At 41.3% G+C, this 23,538-nt stretch overlaps 1 protein-coding gene across 1 annotated transcript; it reads left to right on the top strand.

Moving 5' to 3' along the window:
* Window positions 1–633: 633 nt before the first annotated feature.
* On the top strand, window positions 634–14,208 carry LOC140737604 (UPF0729 protein C18orf32 homolog). Its single transcript, XM_073064070.1, has 3 exons — window positions 634–747; window positions 5,536–5,711; window positions 13,429–14,208. Exons 2-3 carry the CDS (start codon window positions 5,538–5,540, stop codon window positions 13,519–13,521), a joined length of 267 nt encoding a protein of 88 aa, XP_072920171.1. The 5' UTR covers window positions 634–747; window positions 5,536–5,537; the 3' UTR covers window positions 13,522–14,208.
* Window positions 14,209–23,538: the final 9,330 nt, after the last annotated feature.

Here is a 23,538-nt window from a genome sequence, read left to right as displayed (position 1 = left end):
AACGTCTATCGCCTTCCCTTCATCTAACTTAAGGGTAACCTCCTCAAAAAGAACTCCAAGACTGGTTACACACGACCTACCAAGCATAAAACAATAGAAAATCTGCAGATGCTGGAAATCCAAGCAACACATACAAAATGCAGGAGGAACTTAGGGCAGGCGGCATTTATGGAAAAGAGTATTGTCGACGTTTCGGCAGGACGAAGGGGTTCGGCCCAAAACATCGACAATAATTCTTTTACATAGATGCAGCATTTTGTGGGTGCTGCTTGCATAAAACCACGTTGCCTATCCCTAATCAGATGTGACTATCCACAGACACGATGGGTTGAATTCCTAACTCTGATGGTGATTTGATTAGCTGGTGGCCTGGGAGATGTCGCCCCTGGCCCCTGCCCACTAGCCTCCTGACCCCTGACCCGGCCTCCTGCCCCCTGACCCCTGACCCCGGCCCCGGCCTCCTGCCCACTAGCCCACCGGCCTAGATGCTCAGGCGACTATTGCGTGCCGCCGCCTCTGTGACGTTCCTGAGTTGTGACGTATTTCAGCGCTGTAAAGCTATTGGGCTGCGGCTGCAGACGGGACCGCAGTTCGCGAGGACGCCCGACGCGCATCCAATCAGCGGGGGCCAGAGTCCGGATTGGGTCGTCAGCAGCCACTGAGAAGGGAGCCGCTGCTCACGTGACGCGGCGGTCGAGCGGAGAGGAAGCCGGCGCTCTGTGAGTTGAAGCTGACCCGGGCTTGTCGGTGAGTGTCTGTCGCGGGCCGGTTTACTGCTCAGTGTCTGTTGTAGGTTCGGAGGGTCCGAGGCTCTCCGGAGGGAAGAGGCAGGGATGGAGGGTGTGTGGTAACTCCAGCTCCCGGATCGGGCCTTGGTGCGTTAAAGGGACTGGTAGCAGCAGGGAGGCCGCATCTCTAGGAAAGGGACTCGCTCACTCTTCCCCCTCAAGGGAAAAGCTGTGGACGAATTCCAAAAGTTCTATTCGCAATAAGGGAGTGGGACATTACTGTGATGTTACTGGCCATTTTCTGGCACCTTTCTGTATTCAGAATCAGGTTTATTATCACCGGCATGTGACGTGAAATTTGTTTACATAGTAGCAGCAGTTCAATGCAATAAATAATCTGGCAGAGAAAATTTGCCAAGATGAGGCCACCCTCAGGCTGGAGGAGCAACACCTTATGTTCTGTGCTGTCTGAGTAGTCAACCTGATGGCATGAATATCGATTTCTCCTTCAGTAAAACATATCCCTCCCCCTCCCCCATTGTAGGTAAGCTATCTTATGTATTTATATTTATTGTACTTTGTTATTGTGTTCTTTATATTATTGGTTTTTTGTGCTGCATCGGATCCAGAGTAAAAATTATTTTTGCACTTGTGTACTGGAAATAACATTAAACAATCTGGAACACTGTCACTCTGGGGCCAATTTACAATGGCTGAGGATGGTGCTGTATCTGGGCAGTGGGAGCTAGAAGGGGAAAATGGGTAATCTGGAACTGTTTTCCCTGGAGTGAAGGAGGCTGAGGGAGGGTGACTGTATTCAAATGAATAAAATCATGAGAGGTGACAGTACAGTGGATGATCAATTTTTTATAGATGAGTCCAAAACTACAGTGAGAAAGGTAAGATTTAAAAAGGACCTCAGAGGCAGCTCGGAATGAAGTACAGAGGAAGTGGGTACAACTTATCATTTCAAAGGTGTTCTGACAAATTCATAAATTGTAAAGGTTTTGATCCACCAGTTCTAACCCATTGTTAGCTTTCCCTATAAGCTTTAAGTGTTTTGGTAGCTGGATTTTTTTTTTTTTTTTGATGTTCTATTCCATGGTGTTCTCTCCCTCCTATCAGATTTCCCCTTCTCCAGCCCTGTATCTCTTTCACCAATCAACTTCCCAGCTCTTTACTTCACCCTTCTCCCCACCTCCCCCACATCCCTTTTCATCTATCATCTCGTGGTTCCTCTTCCTATTCTCCCCCCCCCCCCACTTTCTTAAAGTGACTCCTCATCTTTCTTTCCAGTCCCAATGAAGGGTCTCAGCCCAAAACATCAACTGTACTCTTCCACAGCTGCTGCCTGGCCCATCGAGTTCCTCCAGCATTTTGTGTTTTGCTTCTATTTATCTTTGTATTTTGTCTTATTTCTTGTAAACATAACTATATCCCTATTTTTGAAAAGTAGATTAAGGATTTCTAAAAGTGATATTTGCAGAAATGTTTTTTTATAAGGAATATTTTGTGGAAATGATACAATGTATAAAAATTACCCTCTACAAGCAGAACTGTTGTATTTTGAGCTATAACCACTATCCTTCATCCCAGTAATCCTCTTTGAAACTGTAGGAGCAAAAGATCAGTAGGTTCTGTTCCCAAATTAGTGTTTCTTAAATAGTGGCCTGTGGGTAATGGATTTAGGATTTCTTGATGGATGAGTTTGGATAAATTTTATATTAAGTTTATTGGCTACAAAACTTAAATGTTGTAGCTGTTGTTACCGAATCAGCTGGGACTTCAATATATTTAATTGCACCCCCGTTTGTGCTATGTGGACAGGATGGTAGTGCAGCAGTTAGTGTAACACTTTTCTATGCTGGAAATTGGGGTTAAATTCCTGCTGCTGTCTTTAAGTAGTTTGTAAGTTTTCCTCGTAACCACGTGGTGTGGTGTGCCTGTTTTCTCCCACATTACAAAGATGTATGGGTCAGTAAGTTGCAGGTGTGTATAGTGCCCCTTGCGGGCTGCCCCCAGCACCACCTATCTGGTGCTTGCTCTGCCATTGAGCTGAAGAGACCACTTTGTCTTGAGCTGAATTTGAGAATATGTTCCTGGACAAATATTTTTGATCCTGGTTCCCCTAGCCCATGCTTTCAATACTCTAGTGATGTTTTTCACAATTTATGATACAGCACTATAACCTGTTTGATACAGGTTATGTAGCCTGTATGATACAGCACCATAAGCCACATAACCTCTCTTATTGTGACACTTTAATTAGAGTACATAGCTAAAGGCCGGTACAGCAAATCTGTTAATGATTGTAGAACCCTACTTCAAGATTGAAGACTGTTTTGTTACGTACCCCGTAACTGGGTCACTTACCAGCAAAGATAGAGAGGTCCGTTGAAGTCTGATGGTACTATTTTTAAAAGTCTTTATTTATAAAGGGGCATAAAAATAAGATTAATACAAACATTCAGATAATATACGTCGTCAATACTCAATCTAAAAGTGCAGGTATAGTGATAATCATCAATAAGAAACAGCTCTATCGTTTGTCTAGGGGTTAATATATTGTCCGATGGAAATATAAAAGTCACTCAGTTCCTGCAGGCTTCAGCCTTTGGGGACCGCTGGGTTTTCACTTGTTGGAGAGAGAGAGATTTGTGAAAAAGAAACTTGCCCGGGTCTTTTGATGAGGCCAATTCGTTGAGTCGGGGGAGTTGGTTCCCCGTTGTTAGTTCAAGAAAATCGTTTCTGTGGTACCTGCCACCGGCTCCCAGGCAAGGGAACCGAACGCACGTGGCTTCCTTCAAATGGCTGCCCGCTAGTGTGTCTTCTGGTGCGTCTGAGGGGCCGTCTCTACAGCCCCTCTTTTATCTTGACTCGCAGGGTAGTAGATGTCAATCAGTTTGGGGGTGATGCAATCTCTCTCTCAACCAGCCCACTTTGCCCGAGGGCTTGCACGTATCCTAGTCCCCAATCCACAAATGTGTCTCCAAGAGACAATGGCCAATGTCGCGTTATTTTGCATCGCCGGGGAATGAGGCATCCGGCACGTCTCTCTCCCATTTCCTGGGTCCACTGACCCCCCCCCAGTGCTCTTGCGATTCCTGCAAAGGAGGGGGCTGCGGGCATAACAGTTTAATGTCATTTCTAGTACACAAGTGTAAAGGAGAATGAAATAATTGTTACTCTGGATCCAATGCAGCAGAAAAAAGTTGCAATAAGATGAAATACATATTAGTGATAAAAAATTCAATAATATAAATATATAAGAAAGTTTGTATACATTGATTGTGTGTCCTTAAGGTGACTCTAGGCACTGGAGTGTCTGCACATAAGCTGACTGACAGGAAATGATAAAGTAGTGGTTGTTGGGGATGTGGAAGGGTAGGTTAGTGGGTGGAGGTGTTGATTAGCTTCGTTACTTGGGGAGTAACTGTTTTTGAGTCTGGTGGTCCTGGTGTGGATGCTACGTAGCCTCCTCCCTGATGGGAGTGGGACAAACAGCCCATGAGCAGGGTGGGTGGATCCATCATGATGTTACTGACCCACTTCTGGCACCTTTATATATGTCTTTGATGGCGGGTAGGCTGAGGCCAGTCCTTGTGCAGGATTCCCTAAAGGTTTGTTTATGGTTTGAGTCTGCATTGAGGAAGGCAAATGCAATGTTAGCATTCGTTTCAAGAGGACCAGAATATAAAAGCAAAGATGTAATGTTGAGACTTTATAAAGCTCTGGTGAGGCCTCTCTTGGAGTATGGTGAGCAGTTTTGACTTTTTTTCTTAAAAAGGATGTGCTAAAACTGGAGAAGGTTCAAAGGAGGTTCACGAATATGATTCCAGTATTGAATGGCTTGTATATGAAGAGCTCTGGGCCTGTATTCACTGGAATTCAGAAGAATGAGGGATGATCTCATTAAAACCTATCAAAGAGTGAAAGGCCTTGATAGAGTGGATGTGGAGAGTCGAAGACCAGAGGACACAGCCTCAGAATAGAGGGGAGTCCTTGTAGTATGGGGATGAGGAGAAATTTCTTTAGCCAGACAGTGGTGAATCTGTGGACTTCTTTGCCACAGGCAGCTGTAGAGGTGAAGTTTTCATGTATATTGAAGGCAGAGGTTGCTAGATTCTTGATTGGTCAGGGCAAGAGTTTGGAGCTGAGAGGAAAATTGGATCAGCCATGATGAAACGGTAGAGCAGATGCAATGGGCTGAATGGCCTAATTCTGCTTCTATATCTTATGGTCTTGTGATAGTAAAAGTTACCAAGAGGGTCACGGCCTCTTCCCCCCCCCCCCCACCCACCTTAAAATTTATGACATTTACTGAGTATTGTATACGAAGAGCCAGAAGATCCCTGCCACTCATCCCACAATCTCTCTGACCCAATACCGTCAGGAATGAGGTACAGGAGCATCAGGACGACGACAGGCAGACTGCATAACAGCTTCTTCCCTCAGGCTGCGAGTCTAATAAATACCCTGCCACCATTGAGGTCTCGTCAATAGGGCAGCGAGCTGTTGGTCTGTGCTGCACACTAGGTGCATTTTGAATTACATTTTACTAACTTATTTGTGATAATATTTTGGTTTATATGCTTGTGGGTGCACCATGGTCCAGAGCAATGTTGTTTTAGTCTGGTTGCAAATATTAACAGTCAGATGTCAATAAATTGAAAAATATTTTTTAAACTGTATCAAAGCTGTGCTTGGTGATCCACTTCTAAAGTTCAAACAAATGATGGGTGCACCAGTTCATCATATTCTACCTATAAGGCCTTAAATATTTGTTTCTTGGCATTCTGCTCCACAGCAATGGTCTGCATTCCCTGCATCGTCATTCCAGTCCTGTTGTGGGTTTACAAGAAGTTCTTGGAGCCTGTCTTGTATCCATTCATTTCTCCCTTTATTTCCCGGCTGTGGTCTAAGCGAACGGTAAAAGAAGAAATCCCCACACCAAAAACCCAAGTGTGTAATGGAACGTTCAAGGTAATAAAGCTGTGGATCTAATTCTTATTACAGGCACCACCTTTTCTTATATTCAGCAATTTTACTCAAGTGGGTTTTCAAACTGGACTGATATAGAGTGTTATTAAGCCTAGTAGAGTTGCAGTTTTTGTGTCTGTAGATGCGTGAGAAATAGATTGCATTCCTGATTCCTCCTGTTGATTACAGATTTCAAATGAGCCCTAGGGGAAAGTTGAAGTTTTTAATTACTTTTCAATCTCAGTTCTTCTGGGGCCACTTCTGTTAGCAGGATGTTGGAAATCTTTTACCAGTCTGTTGTAGCAAGTACAGTCTTTGCTGCTTTATGTTGGTGGAGCAGTATCGGTACTAGTCATGCAAAGAAATTAAATAAGCATCAAAAAGGCTGGATCCATCCTTGGCTACAAACTCTCTTGAGTTAGTGGTGGAGAGGAGGTCTCTAAACAAACTGTTATCCATTATGTACAATCAGGCACATCCTCTCCATGACCAACTGAATAAGCAGTGCAGCACCCTCTCATTCAGCTCCATTGTCACAAGGATCGTTACAGAAAATCATATACAACAGTTCATCTCTGTGTGATAGGAGAACACACATCATCGGACAATAGTCTCTGTTTTATTATTTTGTAAATTATTGCACATTGGTACATTATTGTGTATATTATTCTGTATGTTTTCATTAGTTAAGTCTGCACACTGCTAAGTGTGTTTTTAAATATGGCTCATAATGAAAGAATTTCCCACTCGGAATCAATAAAGTACTTATTATTATTAATAATAATGGTGTAGGGTTTAAATGTGATTCCATATCCTTTATTCTTAACTCTCGTCAGCACAGACCTATCAAAAATATTGGAAGCATTCTCTTCATGTCCATGTTCAATTAATCATCTTTATTATGTTTCGATGCTCAGAATCTATTCAAAGCCTTTATAAATATATTTTCAAAGGCTCAATTTTCATGTTTTTAAAGTTAACTTGTTTTTCATCTGATCTTTAATATTGGATGACTTGCTAGAGTAATGTTTATGGGACTAGTCAAATACAGAAGTCACCACAGCAAACTTCAATTCCAACTTTAATCCAGATAAGCAATAATAGAACGTTATAGTACATCTAATAAATAAGCTCTTGGGCTTCCAGCTGGGTACAGGTATCAATAATAACTGACGTTTCGATGACAAACTCTGCCATCTTCATCCTGATTGGTTAGTCCTCATCCAATCAGGCTTCCGCTCTCACCTTCGTCTTTGTTAAAATTCTCTTCCTCTAGTTTTATTTCAATGGCTTCCTTTTACCAGGTGGTCCCAAAAATCATTTGCACAACTCAGTATCTTTGTGTCATTGAAGTCAATCCCAGGACCGTTGTGAATGCAATGTTCTGCTACCGCCGATTTCTCTGGGTAACCCAAACGGATACACCTCCTGTGTTCCTTGATGTAGGTTTCCACCATGTATCGTGTCTGGCCGATATACATTACTCTGCATTCACAGGGAATCCTGTAAGCACCAACTGGCCCAACTTTCCTCACTTTAAAATAATGGCTCCTTTGTTTTAGCTGTTTCCACCTTCGGAAAATGTCCCTGGCTGTCCAATCGATCTATGCCTGTTGTATACCTCAATTAAGTCACCTCTCATCCTCCTCCACTCCAGAGAAAAACCCTAGCCTGCTCAACCTTTCCTCATAAGATCTGCTCTCTAATCCAGGCAGCATCCTGGTAAATCTCCTCTGCACCCTCTCTAATCCAGGCAGCATCCTGGTCAATCTCCTCTGCACCCTCTCTAATCCAGGCAGCATCCTGGTAAATCCCCTCTGCACCCTCTCTAATCCAGACAGCACGCTGGTAAATCTCCTCTGTACCCTCTCTAATCCAGGCAGCATCCTGGTCAATCTCCTCTGCACCCTCTCTAATCCAGGCAGCATCCTGGTAAATCCCCTCTGCACCCTCTCTAATCCAGGCAGCATCCTGGTAAACCTCCTCTGTACCCTCTCTAATCCAGGCAGCATCCTGGTCAATCTCCTCTGCACCCTCTCTAATCCAGGCAGCATCCTGGTAAATCTCCTCTGTACCCTCTCTAATCCAGGCAGCATCCTGGTAAACCTCCTCTGCACCCTCTCTAATCCAGGCAGCATCCTGGTAAACCTCCTCTGTACCCTCTCTAATCCAGGCAGCATCCTGGTAAATCTCCTCTGCACCCTCTCTCACCCAGACAGCATCCTGGTAAATCTCCTCTGCACCCTCTCTAATCCAGGCAGCATCCTGGTAAACCTCCTCTGTACCCTCTCTAATCCAGGCAGCATCCTGGTCAATCTCCTCTGCACCCTCTCTAATCCAGGCAGCATCCTGGTAAACCTCCTCTGTACCCTCTCTAATCCAGGCAGCATCCTGGTCAATCTCCTCTGCACCCTCTCTAATCCAGGCAGCATCCTGGTAAATCTCCTCTGTACCCTCTCTAAAGCTTCCACATCCTTCCTATAATGAGGCAACCAGAACAGAACATGATATTGCAGATGTGGTGGAGGGATGGCAAGAGAACTAGAATGGAGTAGATGGTCATTTAAGAGAGCATATATAATCTCCCTGGTTAGTATGAGTGCATTGATTAGATTGGCTTGTGAATGTTATAAATAACTAACCCACAATGGAATGTCCAGCCTAATGGAACATTAGAAATAAGATTAAGATTAAGATAAGATTAAGTCTCTTCCAGACTTGTCCACAAATCATCCTAATCATGGCTGACCATTTCCCTCATATAACCTCCCTGCGTGATTCCTCTAAGATCTATTTATTAAAATATACCAGATCAGAATAGTAACACTATCAAGCAGGCTTAATAGAGATTCTGCAGGTGCTGAAAATCTGGAGCAAAGCACAAAATGCTGGAGGAACTCAGTCTTGGTGAAGGTTCTTGGCCGGAAATGTTAGCTGTTTTTTTTTTCTCTTCATAAATGCTGCCTGACCTTCTAAGTTTCTCCAGCATTTTGTGTTAGAGTAAGAAGTACGATTCTTGTAATTACATCTTGCTGCTTGTCATCATGCTTTTTTTCCAATTCACGTTTCTGTTATGATCATTACAGGGAAGAAGGAACAAATGTAAGAAAGTGAAAGCATGCAAGGTCGAAGCTCAGAAGCTGATTTCTGTAGAGTTTTAGCAGAGTTAATACCAGTGCTGCTTCACACACCACTGAAGGAAGTCGTTAAACCAGCTGTTACTAATAAAGGAAGCTAACACTGTTTTGCTGTAGCATCTGTAATAGTTTTTGTTCATAGTTCAAGACAGTAAAGTGGTATTTCTTCAAAGTTTAGCAAAGTGAAATCTCCTTTTGATCATCCAGTTCTAGATTTTTTCAATTTATCTTTATAATTCCATACAACCTGCTTCCATCTTGTGAAAATATCTGGGGTTCCATTTACGTAAGGACATTTTATTTACTTATTGAGATATAGTGCCGAGTAGGCCCTTCCAGTCCTGCAAACCAGGCTGCGAGCAATCTCTCATTAGCCTAGTCTAATCATGGGACAATTTATAATGACCAATGAACGTACCAACCCAATGTCTTTAGACTGTGGGAGGTTGCCAGAGCACCCGGAGGAAACCCACATGGTCACAGCGAGAACGTACAAACTCCTTACAGGCAGCAGCAGGAACTGAACCTGGGTTGCTGGTACCGAAGAGCGTTGTGCAAACCACTGCGCTACCATCCAGCAGAATCTGGCCATTTGCCCCGTCGAATTCCATCATGGCTAATTTATTATCCCTCTCACCACTATTCTCCTGCCTTTGATACCCTGATCAATCAAGAATCTTATCAACTGCCACCTTAAATAAACCCAATGACTCAGCTGTACCACAGTCTGTGGCAATTAATTCCACAGATTCATCACCCTCTGGCTAAAGATTTTTTCCTCATCTCTGTTCTAATTGGAAATTCCTCTATTCTGAGGCGGTGCTCTCTGGTTGGATACTCCTCCACGACAGAAAATGTCCTCTCCACATCCACTCTATCACTGTTTCAATGAGATCTCCCCTCATTCTAAACTCCAGTGAGTACAAATATTTATAATGTGGTAGAAAGCACTGAAAAATGATCATTGGAAGAACTGGGAATAAAACCCGTGTTCAAACAATTTCCAATCCCAGCTTCCAATGAAAACCTCTTCATAACAACTGACTGTCAGCTAAGAGTTGTTTTGTCAGTGCCAGTGTAACTGTTTCCCAAAGTGTGAGCATCTTGCTCACTTGTCGGAGCGGGGAAGAAAACTACCGGTAAGTGTAATTCTCGCTTCAGCTAGCAGCCTAATATAGGGGGTGATCACCCCCAGCCCGGCCAAACTTAAATCTCGCTTGGGTGGATGCTGCGCGATGGGTCCCCGTTACATATCAGTACCCCGAAATAACAAACAGTGCACAATATGCGATTAAACGATTAAGCTTTATAATTCATACTTTGACTATATGGTTAGTGAAGAAAATGGGGAAAAATAAAGAAAAAGGCCCCAATCTTATGAAACAGTCTATTGCACAATGTTAAAGCTCACTGATAAGCTGTTCGTCCACCAACGACCTCCTCCGACTGTTGCTGTCCTTCGGACCCTCGCTCCAAGTCCACCCTGTCCGATGGTCTACCAACTCTCTCCATTCGCGTCTTCTCTCCTCATCTCTCCCTGGCGAAAGACCGCGAAAATCTGTCTTCCAGACTCACAAGAAAGAACAACAACATAAATGCAAGCAGGATTTGTCCACTGAAGTTGGGTGTGACTAGAGGTCATGGGCTAAGCTGAAAGGTGAAATATTTAAGGGAAACCTGAGAGGCAACTTCACTCAGAAGGTGGTGGGAGTTTGGAATAAACTGCCAGCGGAAGTGGTTCCATTACATTTACAAGAATTTTGGATTCTTGTACTGTACTGTAAATGGATGGGAGTGTTTGCAGGTCTGATGCATTTCTATGAGACTAAGCAGAATAATAGTTTGGTACAGCTGAGATGGGCTGAGGGGCCTGTTTCTGTGTTGTAGTGTTCTATGACTAACTGTTGTGTTTTAGCAGAAATGACTCCAAAGCTATAATGAGATAGACCCCATTGGATTGGGGCTACACAAGCAGCCTAATCCCGCTGGCAACATGGAGCAGATTCTGAGAGGAAAAACTCATTAATGAGCTCACAAAAGCTTGAATTCAGTTGTAGGTGGAGTTCAGACAATGCCAGTGTCAAACACCTTTTGTGTTCAGATTGTAATTTTCAGCCAAAAATGCTCTAATTAGCCCATAAAGTTTCAACATTATTACAGGAAGCCTGGAGTCTTGTGATTTTTTTTCTGCCTATTTTCATAAGAAGTCCTCTCCAGGGTTCCATGCAGGGGCATTGTTTTCAGATTCTTTGTGGACAGAAATACTAAAATCTGTAGGACATAGTTCCTTCTTCATCCTTCTCACTCCAACACCTTGCATTAGAATTTGCTTCTCACCACTCAGGAAGCATCTTGGAATGATTTTATTCCTATCTTGCCAAATTGTTTCTGGCTTAATTTTATTTTATTTCTTCCAAGCTCTAGATTAGACCATAAGATATAGGAGCAAATGAGGCCATTCAGCCCATTGAGTGTGCTCCACCATTCTATCATGGCTGATTTATATCCCCCTCAACCCCTCTCTCCTGCCTCCTTCCTGTAACCTTTGACACCCTGACTAATGAAGAACCTATCAACCTGCACTTTAAATACACCCTGTAGTCTGTTTTCAGGACCTTCTCCCTTTTCCTGCCTATATCATTGGTACCAATATGTGCCACGTCCTCTGGCTGTTCACCTTCCCACTTCAGGATATCCTGAACGTGATCCGAAACATTCCGGACCCTGGCACCTGGGAGGCAAACTACCGTCCGTGCTTCTTTCCTGCGTCCACAGAATCGCTTGTCTGACTCTCTAACTATAGAGTCCCCTATCACTGCTGCCATCCTCTTCCTTTCCCTACCCTGCTGAGCCACAGGGCCAGACTCTGTACCAGAGGCACGACCACTGTCCTTCCCCCAGGTAGGTCATTTTATTTAAAAGGTTGGTTTATTAAAAAGCTGCTGCCAGTTCTGGTAGTCTAAATACATAAATTCCACTGGCCTCTTGGGATGTGGAAAAGCTCAAAGTAAATTTATTATCACAGCATATCACCATGACACAACATATTCCCTTGAGATTCATTTTCTTGCAGGCATTTACAGGAAAATACATACAATACAATGACTAGAATACAAAAAAATATAAAGCTGAGACTTTATAAAGCACTGAGTGCTCACTTGCAGTATTGTGAGCAGGTTTGGGCTCCTTGTCTTAGGAAGGACGTGTTGAAACTGGAGAGGGTTCAAAGGAGGTTCACGGTTTGTCATATGAAGAGCAGGTGATGGCTCTGGGCATGTATTCACTGGAATTTAGAAGATTGAGGGAAGACCTAATTGAAACCTGTGAAAAGGTGAAAGACCTTGATAGAATGGATGTTGAGAGGATGTTTTCAATGGTGGGAGAGTCTAAGACCAGAGGACACAGCCTCAGAGTAGAGGGACATCCTTTTAGAATGGAATTGAGGAGGAATTTCTTTTGCCAGAGAGTGGTGAATCTGTGGAATTGTTTGCCGTAGGCAGCTGTGGAGGCCAAGTCTTTATGTCTGTTTAAGGCAAAGGTTGATAGATTCTTGATTGGTCAGGGCATGAAGGGATACAGGGGAGCGGGGAGACAGGAGATTCAAAGTAAATTTATTGAGTTACATTTAGGTCACCATATGCTACCCTGAGATTAATTTTCCTGCAGGCATTCACAGTAGAATAACAAAATACAATAGAATCAATGAAAAGACACATGCAGACTAATAAACAATGTCTAAAAGAAAAATCTTCATTAACGATGATACATAAGTTTAAAAAAAGCTGTAAATATAAATTGTTTACTTTTTTATTATTATTTGTATTGGATTCTAATGCTTTTAATCCAAGATTCTTTCAGAATCCAGGAAAGAGACACAAAACTTGTTACTTCACAATTGTTTTATTAAGTGTTGATAGAAGAAAGTTGGGAACGAACAGTGATAGAGGTTTATTACAGTGAAGGGAGAGACAAAAGAATGGAGATGACACTTGCCTTGTGCAGTTCTTTTCATACTACAATAGATAAGCAAAATTCCATTCAACTTTGTAGATAAGAGTCAACCAGTGAGAGAACTCTTGTTCAAGTAATGCAATACTGAGAGAAGCTTCCAGAATCGTACCAATATAACCATTGCAGAGACACTGAATTTGCATACATATACTGTCATTAGGAATCATAATAAACTGGTACATGTATATAAAATATAAGAATTTGTTAAACTGCAAATAAAATAACAATTAAACAGTAAGAATTAAACAAACAGGTCTAATATTTGCATATTTTTGTATTTGCATGGTTTGTCTTGCACATTGTCAGTCTTTGTGTGTAGGTTTTTTTTATTCTATTGTACTTTTTGTTCTGTCTGTGAGAAAATGAATCTTGGGCATTCACAGTAGAACAAAGAACTATAGAAACAGTGGCAGAAAACCTACACACAAGCAGCCAATGTGCAAATAAATTTGCTTTAAAAAGTGACAGTGGTAGCAAAGATGAAGAATAACAAACTTGTACTTTGTTTTAATTTCCAACAAGTGTAACCATCAATACTTCTGTAATTGATTGCATGTCTGTTTTCTCTTTAGTCTGACCAACCGTTGATGAAAGAAGACAGGAATACCATGAACAAAGATACAGACAGCATCATCGCACAAGGATCAAACAAAAAGACTGATTAAGCCTTTCATCAAGCAATAATCTTGCAAAATGTCTGTTGGTGGTAGCATTATTTAAAAGAATAAATAGTTTTATTAATCAGCTTCCAGTTTATGTATAAAAATTCCAGTGTTTTATCATTGTATTTCATACTGTTCTATTTAATAGCTTCCTTTTATACACTGCTGTAATAATTGTAATCTCTGTGAAGCTGGATAAATCTTCCATAAGTACATCTTAATCTCTGTTCTCCATTAGAAATGTTGTTGCAGTGATATATCCTTGCTTGAGAACTGACTCTGCAATTATACTGTACTGGTAAAGAAATGACTCCTGATGAAATTCAAGAAAAGGCATTCCTTATAGCAACTATTGTGGATCAAACCAGTAAAACAGTGGTATTTTCATATAACTGGCTAAGGTGCTGATGAATCTCAATGTTCAACAGCTTATCTAAATTCTTTTTAACCTGATAATTTGTTCTTTCTCACTTTGCCAGTTTCTGAGATAGTGCATAGTTGGACGTTGGCAAAGAAAAGGTATTGTCACTAAAATTTCTGAGTTTGGGCATAACCATCTGAACAGCCTTAGCTGGGGCTCACTGGCTCTCATCTGAGCTATACAGGAGATTGAAAGGTTTGGCGGCATTTAGATTTTTTGTAAGACTATCTGGTGCACATGGTGGCATTTAATCAATATGGTCAGAAATTCCAAATACAAATAGTTAGGTTTTAGAGGAGAACTCTAAAAACTCTAAATATTGCAATTGTTTCTGAAAGAATCCAGGCTCTTGTGCCCTTCCATTTAAAAATAATTTGATGCTAGCTGAGGTTGTACACGAGGAATGAAAAAGGCTAACAAAGATACATAGGTTGCAAAATCCAGGCTAAAGTTAGCTTCAGGAAAGCTGAGATATACTAAGATGAACAGAATTGTTGTAGGTGACAGCAAGCTCTCAATTCTTCTAATGAAACCTGGAGACAGGCAGTTTCAAGCTATTTTAAAAAATGTTTTTGACTTCATTACCATATACTGCAGATCTCAATCATTGTGCAGGTGTTCGGATGTGAGCTGGATCTGGAGAGAGTATTGTTCTGACTCTGCTCCTTTTACAGAACAGCTTGAGTATGCTTATAAAACTACACATGATAATATAGTCTGTTCTTTTGAGGCTGGGGTAAGATCTACTGAATTAAAATGGCTCCACAGTAGCGTAGTAGTTCGCATGATGCTACTGCAGCTCAGGACGCTCCAGAGTTGGAAATTCTGACACCATCTGTAAGGAGTTTATACATTTTCCCTGTGCTCTACTTTCCTACACTGTCCAAAGACTTGCCAGTAAATTGACCTGGGATTAGAGTAGGGTTGCTGGATGGTGAAACTCATTGAGCCGGGAGAACTGTTCCACACTGTATCTCTAAATAAATAAATAAAACTACTTGTTAAACTTGCATGGAAATATAAAGGATATGAAAGTTTTTTTTTCCCTTCATACATTCCCTCAACTACACACTCTGTTTTTTTTCACGATCTAATCTGTGAACGTGGTGATATTCTTATCCTTTAGCTTCATTTGAAAAAAACCTGGAATGGATTGATTCCCAAGCGGAGATGCACACAGAAGAGAAAGGAAGAAAATCACTCTCATTCCCATAAATTGTATTATATGTGTAATGTCTGAAAACACTTTGACCAGGAAGTTGTGTAAATGTATTTTAAATATGGTGGTGGCATCCGTCGGTCTTGAGAGACCATGGATCTGCGCCTGGAGTTTCCAGGGCGCAGGCCTGGGCAGGGTTGTATGGGAGACCGGCAGTTGCCCAAGCTACAGGCCTTCCCCTCTCCACGCCACCGATGTTGTCCAAGGGAAGGGCACTAGGACCCATGCAGCTTGGCACCGGTGACGTCGCAGAGCAATGTGGTGTTAAGTGCCTTGCTCAGGGACACAAACACGCTGCCTCAGCTGAGGCTCGAACCAGTGACCTTCAGGTTACTAGTTTGATGCCTTGCCCACTAGGCCACGCGCCAACTCTATTTTAAATGGAGTATGTGATATTTCATCTTTGCAAACATTACCTATCATAATACATTTAAGTTTGGAATCATATGTGTGGCTTAAGAGACTGTCTAACCAATTGCAGCTCCTTCAACAAGTGTCGGTACCTCCTGACCAACTTTATTACTGATTCACACAGAGGCCACTTTATTAGGTACACCTGTACACTTGTTAATACAAATAGACTCAATCGTTGTGACAGCAACTCAATGCATAAAGGCATGCAGACAAGTTGAAGAAGTTTAATCACTGTTCAGATCAAGTATCAGAATGGGGAAGGAATGTGATCTCAGTGACCTTGACCGTGGGATGATTGTTGGTGCTAGATGGGGTGGTTTGAGTATCTCAGAATCTGCTGATCTCCTGGGACTTTCACACACAAAAGTCTTTACAGTTTACAGAGAATGGTGCAAAAAATAAAACAATATCCAGTGAGCATCAGTTCTGTGGGTGAAAAGGCCATGTTAAATGAGAGAGGTCAGAGGAGAATGGCCAAACTGGTTCAAGCTGACAAGAAGGCAACCATAACTCGTGTAATCACATGTTACAACAGTGGTTTGCAAAAGAGCATCTCTGAATGCACAACATGTTGAACCTTAAGTGGATGGGCTACAGCAGCAGAAGACCACACTAGGTTTCACCATGTACCTAATAAAGTGGGCACTGAACCTACAATGCTACTTTCAAATTTATGCCCAATCTCATTACTGTTAAATCCCCTTTTACAGCCCTTTTAAACAGTCTTGAGATTTAGCACATCAAATTAAAAGCTATTCCCCTGCCTAGATGCAGGTGGAACTCAGCAGGTCAGGAAGCATATATGGAGAGGAATAAATAGTCAATGTTTTGGACTGAGTTTATGAGAACTACGTTTATGAAGAACTTTTGACAATTATCGTCGTGATGCCTCCTGACAATGGAATTTAGTGTTCTGTAATCGATCTCACATTTCTAATCTGCCACCAGGTATAAAAATCTCATCCTATTTCCATCAGATACATTGACCTGCTGTAATTAGACATTTGGATTTGGCAATCCACATACCATTTGTTTGTCATGTTGAAGTCAACACTGTGCTCTCAACCACACCTAACCTGCAAAAGGGTTTTCAAATGTATCCGCACAGGATTGACTGACTGGACTTTGCCCATCTATACTCAGGTCATTCTACAAATGCAGTAGAGAGCATCCTGACAATCTGCATCACTACATGGTACAGAAACTGCACTGCAGCCCACAGGAAAGGTCTACTGTAGGTGGGTAACACTGCCCAACGCATTACTGGCACCAGCCTCCTCACCATCAACGATATACAGTCGATACAGAAAGGTGCTGGAAAAGGGCCAGTGACATCATGAAGGATCCTACACACCCTGCTCGTGGACTGTTTGTCCCACTCCCATCAGGGAGGAGGCGACGTAGCATCCACACCAGGACCACCAGACTCAAAAAATAGTTACCTTCCCCAAGCAGTACAGCTGATAAACACCTCCACCCACTAACCCACCCCCAACCACCACTACATTTCCTTCCAGAGTCACCTTATGCACACGGTTGGATAACCTGTCCTGGGCCCAGCACAAAGAAGGGCAAAGACATAGGAAGTTCACTTTGTCACCGAACACTTAACAAACTTCAAGGTCCTGGTCTTCAACAACTTCCTGGTCAAAGTGTTTTCAGACATTACACATATAATACAATTTATGGGAATGAGAGTGATTTTCTTCCTTTCTCTTGTATGTGCATCTCTGCTTGGAAGTATCCTGACTGGTACGGTCGTTTGATTGTGCAGGAATGTAAGAAGCTGCAGAGTAATACATCACAGGCATATCACTCCCTGACTTTGGTGATATCTACAGTAAGTGCTGCCTCAAGAAGGCAGTATATCAAAGTTTATTATCGAAGTATATATATGTCATCCTATACAACCCTGAGATTAATTTTCTTGCAAGCATTCACAGTAAATAAGACGGCACAGTAGCGTAGTGGTGAGCAGAACACTTTACATTACCAGAGACACGGATTCAATTCCTGCTGCTGTCTGTACGGAGTTTGTGTGTTCTCCCAGTGACTGCATGGGTTTCCTTCGGGTGCCCTGCTTATCTCCCACTGTCCAAAGCCGTAACGGTTAGTAGGTTAGTTGGTCATTGTAAATTGTCCTGTAATTAAATTAGGGTTAAATTGGAGGTTGCTGGGTGGCACCACTCAAAGGGCTGAAGGACATATTCTGTGCTGTATCTCAATAAAGAAAATACAAGCAACACGATAGAAAACAATGTGTAAAAGATAAGAAAATTGTACAAATACAAAGGGAAAGACAATGATGATAATACATAAATAGGCAATAAATATTGAGAACATGAGATGTGGAGTCCTAAAAAGTGAATCCATTGGTTGTGTGTTAAGTGAAGTTGAGTTAAGCTATCCATCATCAAAGATTCCCACCATACAGGCCATGAAACCTTCTTGCTGCTGCCAATGGGCAAGAGGAACAGAAGCCTGAGGTCCCACATCACCAGGTTCAACAATAGCTGCTTCTCCTTAACCACTGAATTCTTCAATCAAGCCTAATCACAAACTCAATATAGCAATACTATAACCTTTTTGAGCACTTTACACAGTAATGAACATTTGTTCTAATCGTGTACTTTTTAGTAACTATTGATGTTTTTCTTGTGAATGGGTGGCGTGGCAGCATAGTGGTTAGTGTAAAGCTAAACAACGCCAGTGAATGGAAGATCGATATTCAATTCCAGCCACTGTCAGTAATGAGTTTATACAATCTCACCATGACTGTGTGGGTTTCCTCCGGATGCTCCAGCTTCTCCCCACATTCTGAAAGACGTATGGGTTAGGGTTACTAAGTTGTGGACATTCTATGTTGGCACCAGAAGCTGACCTTCACCAGCTCTGATCTTCTGGAGGAATGACTCATGGATCTCTGGTCTCTTCCTCCTGAGGTCAATAATCATCTCCTTGGTCTTGCTGAGAATGAGTAAGAGGTTGTTGTTGTGGCACCACTCAGCCAGATTTTCAATCTCCCTCCTATATGCTGATTTGTCATCATCTTTGACTTGGCCAATGACAGTGGTGCTATCAGCAAACTTGAATATGACATTGCAGTTGTGCTTAGCCGCACAGGCAGGAGTGTAAGGTGAGTAGAGCAGGGGGCTAAGGACACAGCCTTGTGGTGCACCTCTGCTGAAGGAGGTTGTGGAGGAGATGTTGCCAATCCGAACTGACTGGGGTCAGCAAGTCAGCATATCCAGGATCCCATTGCACAGGACGGGTATTGCTGGAAACATTGACCAACACATAATATGCTGGAGGAACTCAGCAGGACAGGCAGCATCTAAGGAGAGGAATAAAGAGCCAATGTTTCCACCTGATGGCATGAACATTGTTAGAGCACATATAACAAATAACTTCAGCACCAGCCACCAGTATTCAGATTCGAATATGAAGTGAAGATTAAATCTAAAATACAGCTCTGAACAATGGGTTGCTAAAACCATGAACAACAGTTAATTGGAAGACCAGACAATGCTGATTTAAATTCATTATTTGGGTGCAAAGGGGGAGTGTGAGGATGGTGTGTAGTTCAAAGGAATGTAACACTCGCTTCGCCTAGTGGCTTAATACCCTGGCCCGGCCAAACTTAAGAATCTCAATTGAGTGGATGCTGCGCGATGGGTCCCCGTTACAAATCAGTACCCTGAAATAACAAACAGTAAACAATATGTGATTAAATGATTAAGCTTTCTAACTCTTACTTTGACTATATGGTTAGTAGAGAAACAAAATATAAAGGAAAAAGGGCCCAAATCTTATTAAACAGTCTGTGCGCAAAGTTGGAGATCACTCATAGGCCGATCGGTACCCATTGACCTCCTCCAATCTTTGCTGCCCTTCAGACCCTCGCTCCGAGTCCATCCCGTCCGGCGGTCTACCAAACCTCTCCATTCGCATCTTCTCTCTTCATCTCTCTCTCTCTCTCTCCCTCTGGCAAAAGCCTCCAAAATCAACTGCTTCCAGAATCACAAGACAGGGCAACAAAATCCCAATTGGCGAACATGCATACCACAGTCCTGTTATCTCCAGCCATAACCCAAACATTGCTGCTACAGAGAAACTGTTACTTCAGCAGTGAACATTACAAAAGAAACCATTACATTATCAGAGAATCCTTACAGCGCGTTACAGGAAGAATAGTAACAGACGGACAGACAGACATACTTTATTGATCCAGAGGGAAATTGGGTTTCGTTACAGCCTCACCAACCAAGAATAATGAAGAAATATAGCAATATAAAACCCTAAATAATTAAATAATAATAAGTTAATCATGCCCAGTGGAAATAAGTCCAGGACCAGCCTATTGGCTCAGGGTGTCTGACACTCTGAGGGAGGAGTTGTAAAGTTTGATGGCCACAGGCAGGAATGACTTCCTATGATGCTCAGTGTTACATCTCGGTGGAATGAGTCTCTGGATGAATGTACTCCTGTGCCTAACCAATACATTATAGAGCGGATGGGAGTCATTGTCCAAGATGGCATGCAACTTGGACAGCATCCTCTTTTCAGACACCACCGTCAGGGAGTCCAGTTCCACCCCCACAACATCACTGGCCTTACAAATGAGATTATAATATGGAATTGTCCTGAATTGCCCTTTGATCTTTAGCATATAAAATACCACGTAGTGTTGGGACAAGCAGGCCTTTTCCCTCCACAAGTGGCCTCAATATGATGCCTGCTCTGACTTATCTTATTGAATAAAGAGACTGCTTCTCTGCAGTGACTTCGTTCACGCGACACAAGGTACGTTCCTTTATTTTGAGGTTGTCCCTTCTGGTCCTAGACTCCCCCTTCCCCCAGTTTTGTAAGTCAGTCTCTCCAATATAATACACGATGCCATCTCCTTCACCCGTACATGTATTGAAAGTATATCCATTTTTCTCCAAGGTAAAGCTATCATCCGCCTGGCCTGTAGGAGTCCAAAGTCAATTAAAGTTGACTGTTTTGGACTAACAGTAAAGTTCTTTGGATATATACCTAGTACACACATTTTTGCTTGTTACTCCAACAATCTCAGATATAGTCTGAACAACTGTTTTCCAGTATTTTTTAAATTTTGCACAGTCCCATACACAGTGAAACAGAGTACCCTTTTCTTCTAAACATTTAACACAAGTGTCAGGGGTCCAACGGTTCAGTTTGACCAGGGAAATGTAAGTTCTCATCAACCATTTATATTGTAATAGCTTCATTCTCATATTGATTGATTGTTTTTGGGCTTTTGAGCATACCATTTCCCACTCAGTTTCTTGTATGTCCTCTTGAACAACCAGTCTCCATGCCTCCAGCCTGTCAATGGTGGATTCCTTGTCATATGACATCAAAGCTGTAAAGTTGAATGTTGAAAAAATGTTGAATTTCCCCATGGGGATGAATAAAGTATCTATCTATCTATCTATCTATCTATCTAAATCTGACTCCTCCCCTTTAGGTTTAGAAGTGTAAGATTTTCAAGATGTGATAGTGGTGGTTCAGATATTAAATGTTTATATTTTGATAGTATGAAATGTCTCAGTTGCAAATATTTATAAAAAGTGACTGACGAAGGGTCTCGGCCCGAAACGTCGACAGTGCTTCTCCCTACAGATGCTTCCTGGCCTGCTGCATTCCACCAGCATTTTGTGTGTCTTTGCATTTATAAATGGGGTTTTATGACTGGTTTCAGTCTTTCTTCTTTGTTCAAAAACAGTATTGATGATTTTGAGTTGTTAATGTTATAACCAGAGAACTGCCCACACAATTCAATCTGTTGCATTAAGTTTGGAATACTGAAGGATAAATTTGTTAAAAAAAGAATCACGTCATCAGCATATGTTCCTGTTCTCCTAGCTGGATGCCCGACAGGCCTGTCTGCGTTCTTATTGCCATAGCCAGGCATTCTATGGCCAGTATAAACAACATCGGTGACAAAGGGCATCCCTGGCGAGTAGATCACTCCAAGATGACTGGTTTAGAAACTATACTATTTGTTAAGACACTGGCTATTGGATTTGTATATAAAATCTGAATCCATTTAATGAAGTTCTTTCCAAATCCAAATCTAGGCAATACATTAAATAAGTCTGGCCATTCGATTCTATCGAAGGCCTGCTGAGCATCCAGTGACAATACTGCTGTATCTTTAGTGTCAAATTTTTAATGAATTATATTAAGAACTCTTCTAATATCATGGAATCCTTGGTGATTTTGTACAAAACCATTCTGATCATTATGAACTAGTTGTGGGATATAAGGATCCAATCTTCTTGCTAAAGCTTTACAAAGTATCTTTGTGTCCGATCCAATTAGACTTATCGGTCTAAATGAAGAACATTCTGTAGGAGGTTTCCCTGGCTTCAAGATCAACATCATCATTGCCAGCCTTAAAGAGGGTGGGAGAGATCCTTTCTGATAAGATTCATCATACATATTTAAGAGAGGGACTAGTAATTTTTCTTTTCTCTTCTTTTTCAATATTTGTATTGATTTCTTTCAAAAAAGAATACAGAGTACAGGAGGATGTATATCATATATCAATTACAATATATGTGAATCACACTTATAGTCTCATTACCCCATATTCATGTAAATTAAATTGAATCATAATATTGAAAAGTAATAATTTTATTATACAAAAAAATCTAAACCCACTACCAAGAAAAGCTGTTTGGTAAAGAAAGAAAAAGGAAAAAAAATCCTTATCATATAGTAAAATATATTATTAGCCAACATCTGTACTTGATAACAAATCAAAGATTTTGAAAGTAATTCAAAAAAGGTCCCCACAATGTTAGAAAGTCTTGTCTTGATTCAGAAATTGAAGAACAAAGAAGAAATTGAAGAAATTGAAGAAGAAGAATTCTTCTCTGAATTTAAGCATGACATAACATCACTTATCCATTGAGTATGAGTAGGCAGAGTGGCATCCTTCCACCTAAGCAACAGTGGCCTCCTGGCTATATGAGAAATAAAAGCCAGAATGTGCAAGTCCGGTGTTTCCAAGATAATATCTTTTCCTCCAACAATACTGAATAAGGCAGTCAAAGAGTTTGGTTTAAAATTTACTTTAAAAAGTACAGAAAAAGTTTGAAATACTTCCTTCCAGTATTTTTCAAGACTTGGACATGTCCAGAACATATGAATTAATGAAGCCTCTCCATTGTTACATTTGTCACAATAGGGAGATATATCTGAATAAAAATGAGACAGCTTATCTTTAGTCATGTGGGCCCTATGGACCACTTTAAATTGTAGGAGGGAGTGACGGGCACACAACGATGAGGTAGTAACCAATTTAAAAATTTCATTCCAAGTTTCCTCAGAAACTGAAGTCTGTAAATCATGTTCCCAGAGATTTTTAATTTTGTCTAAAGGAACGTTTCTCATTCCCAACAACATACTGTGAATATTAGATTTTGATCTATTATGAAAAGGTTTCAAATTAAAAATTACATCTAACAAATTCTTATCAGGACTTTTAGGAAATGTATGTAATTGAGACCGCAGAAAGTCTCTAATTTGTAAATATCGAAAAAAGTGGGTTTTTGTTAAGTTATATTTAGTTGACAACTGCTCAAATGAAAAGAGACTTCCTCCAACAAATAAATCCTGGAAGCTTTTAATACCCAGTCTATCTCAATCTTTAAAAATTACGTCAGTCATAGAAGGTTTAAAAAAAGTTAGAAAAAATTGGATTTGAAAGAGAAAATCTCAATAAACCAAAATATTTTATAAATTGTACCCAAATCCTCAAAGTATGCTTAACTACAAAACTATCAGTTAGTTTACTTAAAAATAAAGGAACTGAGGATCCGAGAAGAGATGATAGAAAATTTATTAACTTCTAAAGAAACCCAAACTGGACAGACCTCTCAGTTAGTAATTTTTCTTGAAATGTTTTGTAGAATTCAATTGGTAGGCTGTCAAG

This window comes from Hemitrygon akajei, chromosome 13 (assembly GCF_048418815.1).
Source record: "Hemitrygon akajei chromosome 13, sHemAka1.3, whole genome shotgun sequence".
Classification (NCBI taxonomy): Eukaryota; Metazoa; Chordata; class Chondrichthyes; order Myliobatiformes; family Dasyatidae; genus Hemitrygon; species Hemitrygon akajei.
Note: the sequence above shows the minus strand (reverse complement) of the source record. Positions and strands in the feature narration are given on the sequence as shown.